The 6,999-nt window shown below is 35.4% G+C and overlaps 1 protein-coding gene across 4 annotated transcripts; it reads left to right on the top strand.

The window, feature by feature from the left end:
* The first annotated feature begins 75 nt into the window (after positions 1-75).
* LOC112567034 (charged multivesicular body protein 2a) lies at positions 76-6,563 on the top strand. 4 transcript variants are annotated; one of them, XR_003099723.1, is made up of 8 exons: positions 91-183; positions 951-1,051; positions 1,811-1,990; positions 2,318-2,497; positions 2,635-2,765; positions 3,412-3,473; positions 3,737-3,920; positions 4,544-6,563. XR_003099723.1 is itself a non-coding variant. In XM_025243493.1 (7 exons), the coding sequence occupies exons 3-7, from the start codon at positions 1,823-1,825 to the stop codon at positions 3,859-3,861; spliced, it is 666 nt and encodes a 221-aa protein (XP_025099278.1). In that variant the 5' UTR covers positions 322-530; positions 951-1,051; positions 1,811-1,822; the 3' UTR covers positions 3,862-6,563. The 4 variants fall into 4 exon arrangements, 3 of the variants coding, with proteins under 3 accessions (XP_025099279.1, XP_025099280.1, XP_025099278.1); XM_025243493.1 differs by lacking the exon at positions 91-183 and adding an exon at positions 322-530 and having other exon boundaries at positions 3,737-6,563; XM_025243494.1 differs by lacking the exon at positions 951-1,051 and having other exon boundaries at positions 76-183; positions 3,737-6,563.
* Positions 6,564-6,999: the final 436 nt, after the last annotated feature.

Below are 6,999 nucleotides of genomic sequence, written 5' to 3'. Positions count from 1 at the left end.
TGTTCCAATTAATAACAAAAAGTAAGGTTTTTATGGCTTTTGATCAAAGTATTTTTTTCTAATAAGGAACGGAGGCTACCACCCCTATTTTTATGACGTCACTCGTGAGCCACTACAAACAGTTCCTGATGCACCCATCTGCACTGTAAACAGAAAATTGTATTTGGCTGTATTGTTTTTGAGGTATGATTTCACTGTTTATTAGAAACTTTTATGGTTTTCGCAAAAAATGCATTGATCAGTTATCAAAATGATGATTATATAGAAATGGGGATTTCACAACAATTTATAATTGGGGCTACTCGTGACTTGACTCTTGAGTCTGAGGAATCCGCTCATGAAAATTACTCATCGTTATCGTGTAGCACATAAAACCAGATACGGCTGTTCATATGTGCTCTCTGTAGTCCTAAGCAGAATATATGGTTCCTCATTCATTGACATTTGTTATTTCAAAATTCAGTTGTTACTAAGAGGACTATTATTTTTAACCTATAGTGGGATACGAAGGATATTGGCAACGTCTTACAGTAAGTGTGAGAGAGAGAAAAAAAAAAAAACCGCAGACAAAGGCAGTTTTACATAATTTTCAGTGTTTTTAATTTATTACCCAGTAATTTCATAGAATATGTTTATACACTATGTTCTTTTTAACTGTAAAATTCCGTTTTAATTTACACCTACAATATATTGTTTATTCTGAGATTATACCGGAATTTTTAAACTTTGAAGAGAGTTTAAACCAGGAACATGTAAAGGGTTTGTAAAATAGAATAATGTTTAGAAAAATTAGAAATATCAAAGAAAACACTATATTGGTGATTGAAAGAAAAGCACAAGACTGTGCCTTAAGCTGGCAAATACTTAAAATGTTTTGTGTTTAACAGTGTTTGTGGATTAGATTTAAGCAAAACTGATTTATCTGATTTATAAATCCTGTATATTTATAGTTGCTGCTTAAGTGGAATTGTACACAGGCAGTCAAAAGGAAGCAGTGCAGTTTGGCTGGAATTATTCAATATACACCACTTTTATTACAAGTGTTGTTGAGGTGATTGTATGCTTATCCTTAACTGTTAGAAAATATCAGTTGAACTGAATGGAAGATACCTGTCAATACCCTGTACATGTAGCGAGGAGAATTTTGTATTTGATTTAAAAAAATTGTTGCTTTTAGTATTACTAATAGTTTTTGCAAAGTCTTTGTAAATCGTATTTCTCACATGAGCATTTGAGTACTTATGTAAGGAGGGAGCTTGTGAAACCTTGTGTTTAAAATTCTTGACTTTAGAGCACAGTCTCACTACTTAGGTGGGCAGATGACTGAGTAAACTCTTTCTGCCCACCTAGCAGAGATGGGTGCCTGGTTTATCAGGGAAGTTAACAGCCATGAAAAGAAGGGGGTTGGGCACTTCCTTCCCTATGCTAAGGTTTATAACTTATGTGGTACCTATTTCTATTGTATATTTTAACCTTATTTTGATTAATAGTCATTGTAACTTATATTGCATTCTGACTGGTATGATTGAGGAGCTTGTTTAATAAAGGGGCACAAAATAAGGGCAAAATAAAAGAACACAACACCCTTAAAGGGCACCAAAGATAAGCAGAGACAGGACCAAGTTATTGTCTGCTTTAATGATCCTAATATTTGTCCAGTGATAATTTTATTATGCACAAGTCACTATTTCAAGTTGCATTCTGGTTATATTTCAAATGTATGTCATATATGTGTCAGTTATTTGTAGCAGTTAGGTGGTCTATATCAATCGCATTATATTTTTCTTATTATATTCTCATATTGTTTTAGCAATCTCTCATCATGGAGTGGCTGTTTGGTCGCAAGAAGACACCAGAAGAAATGCTACGCCAAAATCAGAGAGCTCTGAACAAAGCCATGCGGGACCTTGATCGTGAACGCCAAAAAATGGAGCAGCAGGAAAAGAAAGTTATTGCAGATATTAAAAAAATGGCAAAGCAAGGGCAGATGGTAAGCCTTTTTTTACCCCTTAGCCTTAATTCTCATAATAAGATGTTAGCAAAGTGTATAATTTATATATATAATTTTTTTTATTGGGTTTATTGACCATGAGACCTCTTTCGCAGTTCTGCATGCAGTAAAGGCACAGTATAGCATGCAGTATCATAAAGACTTGGAACGTTTTCTTTACAACCACGAAATTCAATGTTTGAAATGTAAGATCCAGTTCAGCTTGAAGGCAAAGGGAAAACATTTGTAAATCTTTGTCATTGTCTTTGCTAACAGACAATAAATGACTTGTACATGAATAATATTAATAGTTGCTTTTTCTGGCAGGATGCAGTAAAGATAATGGCCAAAGACCTGGTTCGCACTCGTCGCTATGTAAAGAAGTTCATTGCCCTTCGAGCAAATATTCAGGCAGTATCACTGAAGATCCAGACCCTTAAAGCTAATAATACGATGGCCCAGGCTATGAAGGGTGTCACGAAAGCTATGGCAACAATGAACAGACAGGTTTGGATTTATAAACTTTTTTTAATAGATTGGTAGTGCTAGTGAAATAGAAATAAAGAAAGACGCTTGTCCGAAAAAACATCCAGATTTTATTTAGGTTACAATTTTTTATTGATATGAACTGACTTCATTTACAGCTCAAGCTACCACAGATTCAGAAGATTATGATGGAGTTTGAAAAGCAGTCTGAGATGATGGACATGAAGGAAGAAATGATGAGTGATGCCATTGATGATGCATTGGGCGATGAGGATGATGAGGAGGAAAGGTAATAATTGAAGTTTAACATTGCTGAACATGAGAAACTGAGTTTGCTGATAAAAATACTAGAGAATTTTACCAGGGAACAAGCTGTTTGATGCTGATAACTATTTTTGACGAATCACATCCTCTGTTGGAATAGAATGACTTTATTTCTTCATAACCACACTTTTCACAGGTCTTTTGTGCTTGTCCAATCCTCCATTTGCTTGTGCACATTCTATGTACTTTAGAGATGTGAGGTTATTGTTGCTAGTGGAGATACAAACTGGAAAGTCACCATGCCACCTGAGTTTGCTATACTTTTATGGGAAAGGTTCAAATTTGGAATTTTTGAATATAGAAATATCTCCATTTAAAAAAAGTGCAATCTAGCCATTTCTCAAAATTCTTGCAGGCAGTATATAAATTGTGCACAGTAAAATTTTGAGTATGTAAACATGTAATTCTCCAGAACCAGTGTTCATAAAGAACTGATTTTTTGAAAATCTGGAGATCTGGTGCATGCTTTTGTGTTCGCACCTGAAGCTCATGAAACAAAGTACTACCCAAATACTACTTGTAAAGCTTTATTTACAATCAAAACAAATTTAATGAAAAAAATACACCATACTGTGATCATGGTCCTTTACATTTTTGTGGTTGTCTTTCAGTGATGCCATCGTTGCTCAGGTGCTGGATGAATTAGGACTTCAGATGGCTGATGAGTTGTCAGGTAAACTTGGATGAAGTCATGTGTATTCTTATAAATTTCTATACCAGTATCTTCTTTTATAACAATGATAATAAAATACCCTCCCCCATCATCATCCCCCCTGAGTCCTTTGTGAACGCTAGTGGCTGGTTAAACACCCTCATACAATCTAATTTTCTGGCAGGCTGATCTTAGTTGCTCCATATTCATGACAGTGGAATATTATCTGGTTAATATGGAAGTGAAAAGCAGTTTGTGTTATGATCTCCATGTCTTGTTTGCAGGTTTGCCAGGAACTGGATCATCACTGTCTGCAAAAGCAGGTCCTGCCAAAGCTCCACAGGCAGCTGCTGTTGGAGATGCTGATGCTGATCTTGAAGCTCGATTGGACAATTTAAGGCGGCAGTGATAACATTTGCCAGTCCTTTACAACATTTTCCTTTGTCCATTTTTTTAAAAATATGTCTGGTAAGAGCATCAGTGGCATAAAAATAAGACATAGTATAAGATCTAAAGAAAATAACTAAAATAAGATAATAAAAATAAAACAAGAAAATGATGGCATTTCACACGAAATATTTAATTACCGTAGCACTTTTCTGTGTAGTCCACAATGATTTTTCCTGTAAATGTTTAATAAATGTCTTGTGAATAGAGTTGTGAAGCAACATCAAGTATATATTGGTCTGCCTAGAACTTCAACACATTATGCATAACCCTGCTGTATTTTATAGATTTATTATTTACTATTATTAAAAACTGTTACTAAAGGAGTTAAAGAGAATAACATAAAAATACCTGTAACCTAAAATCTGAAATAATATTGCTGGATTAAAGCATCCTATTTAACAAGGAAAGTGAAAAACAACACAAAGGAGTGACATTGCTTCTATGTAAAATATTTATTTTTGATTGAGAAGTGTTTTCTGCGTGGTTGATTTTTTTTTTTTTCCTTGGAACATTTGATAGGTGTACTGTTTGGTCATAACTATATGTATGGTGATTGTATAGTATGATGGTGAAGAGAGGAAGTCAAAGTTAATGAGTATGTGCCGTAGGGTATATCGACTGATGTTTTGTTGTTTTTTCAGTTTTTGGAAAATGCAGACATGCTGTTTGAGATTATGGGGCTATTACCATGAATGGTAATTAACTTTTATATAACTGTGTTTATAAACTTTCAGCCACTTTTATATAACTTAAGCAGTATGGTACATTTTGATAATTTCCTTTTGGATTGAAGTTTAGGAGAAACTGTAATACATGTATGATGTTCAAATTGTTTGAGCTGCTTTAGTTCTGTGCCTCATGCTTGTAAATAGTCAACAAATAGTGTGAAAGACTCATTTACATTTAACAAAAGTAGCAATATTTAAGTGACAATTTTGGTCTTTTGTGAATTCTTTCTCAAATCATTTGACTGTAACTGTAAATATTTGTATATGCCATAAACAGAATTTAAATTTTTTTTTTTTCTTTTGGGGGGGATTGAATTTGGGGTGTATGGGGAAACATGAATGACCTGCTATGACCAATAGCTCTCTTAGTAGGGAGTATATAATATCCTTGTTCCTTGAAATAAGCTTTTCACAGATAAGCTCTACTAGTGATCAGTCCGCCACCCCACCCATCTCCTCTTGCAGAAAAAAAAAACCTCTGAGAAACTTGCAGACTAACCGACAAGAGGTTACAAGTTTAATGCTTTCGTTAGCTTGTTTTTATGTAAACTGCACTGAGATAAACTCCCATGCTTTCATCTCGCCATAAAAATACAAATCACTGTTGTATACCTGGTGGGTTTTTTTCACTACTCTTCTCTGCTACTTTTGAAGTAGCTTAATAACCTTGTTTCCCACCACAGAATGTGGTCTGAATAGGACATTAATAATAACCATTTTAGAAAACTAAAGATGTGTATAGATCATGTAATATTTATATATGTGTGTGTTAAGGTGGGCCATTCTCAGATCGCTTCATAAAACTGACATTAAACAAATGAGCATTGCTTTACTTTTTTTTATGGTGGGAATAATGGTATTTGGGTATTATCCATGGCCATATACAGAATGGACTACTAGCTGATGAATTGTCATGCAAACTCCAAGAATGGGTCTTTTGCATATGAGCTTTAACATAAAAATGGAAAGCACATAGTGTAAACTCTTGTGTTGATGGAAATGCAACATCTCATACTTGTACGCTCTGTTTTTGGTTAATTGGCTCTAAGCCAGGGGGAGTGGAGGCTGAAGACTTGCTGGAAAAGGGAGAAAAACCCCCAAAGCTAAGTAACAAACATACTGGCATATAAAATTTAAAAAATTTGGCACTCTCTATTCCCCATCTAACCGGGTCCGATGGCGGGGTGTGGTTGCGGCCCTATGCTCCACGGGGTGAATAGGAACAAGAAGAGAAGAAGAATTCCCCATCTGCTGTGGTTCTGGACATTGTTTTTTTTTTAAGAGCTTACCGAGACTGGTCAGCTTAAGACTTGAGGAGAGGCTAAACTTTCCAAAAAACTGCCAGCAATCCAGTTTGTGTTGGGTCCATGGTATGAATCTAAAGTCTACCTTTTGGGTTGTCTGTTTTTGTGAGTGGCAGAGGAAATAACTAGAAAATAAGGTGATAGAAAATATTAATTAAGGACAAAATCTATACTGGGAAGATCAGGAATAGTAGAAAAATGCACATCTTAAATGAACATCCCGTGAGTGGGAACTTTGTTATAGCCATGTACATTGTATGCTTTCACAATGCAAAATAATATCCATCAGTCCCCACGTGTATGTGGGATCATAAAAATATGTATGTTGCAAATGTGCAGATTCTTCCATTGCCAATGAATAAAAATCACAATTTCATATTTGTTAAAGCTGTGCTTATATTTCATGTTTCTGCTACCAGACTTTTGTCTTGGATAGCAAAATTCTGTAAGATGTTGGCAGTAAAAGAAATGTATAAATGTTCTGTCACTGTACATGTTTATTGTACATCTTTTTTACCTTGAGTTGTACAAGTCATGTGCAGCTTATGAGCATGTAAAAAGCCTACGTGCTTATGCAAGCACTACATACTGTGTTGTATATAACATAAACAATAAATTTTAAATGTTTATATTTGCTGTTGTTTGTGTGTTGGGTGAAGGGGATTTATTTGTTCATGTGTGTTCCAGGGATCATGCTTTTTAGACTTTCTGTAGCTATGAAGAAGGTGCATGGGCCCATCTCCCCCCCCCCAACCAATGTTTTCTTTGGTTCCTATCAGTTTTTCCTTCCAGAGGCTGCTCTGTCCGTGTCTGAGTAGTGAGCAAAGCTGCAGGACATGGGATGTTCCAGGATCTATGAGCCCGTCACACATGGGCAGTTTTTATTGTATGACAGAGGTGGTGGATGAAAATAATTTGTAACCTTTTTTTTAAGTCTGTTGCTGAAACAACTTAATAGCTACTTGAAAGAATGCAATGTAAGACGTAGGCGTCTAGGCATCAGATACCACACAAAGTGAACTTCCCCGAGACACCATAAAAATATATCCTCGACGGTCGACCTAT

This window comes from Pomacea canaliculata, linkage group LG6 (assembly GCF_003073045.1).
Source record: "Pomacea canaliculata isolate SZHN2017 linkage group LG6, ASM307304v1, whole genome shotgun sequence".
NCBI lineage: Eukaryota > Metazoa > Mollusca > Gastropoda > Architaenioglossa > Ampullariidae > Pomacea > Pomacea canaliculata.
This window is presented reverse-complemented; position numbering and strand designations above follow the sequence as displayed.

Coding starts and splice junctions, on each gene's coding strand:
- LOC112567034 (XM_025243494.1), top strand. CDS start 1,823: ATGGAGTGGCTGTTTGGTCGCAAGAAGACACCAGAAGAAATGCTACGC. Junction 2,766..3,411: donor GAGGATGATGAGGAGGAAAG/GTAATAATTGAA, acceptor GTTGTCTTTCAG/TGATGCCATCGTTGCTCAGG. Junction 3,474..3,736: donor GATGGCTGATGAGTTGTCAG/GTAAACTTGGAT, acceptor TCTTGTTTGCAG/GTTTGCCAGGAACTGGATCA.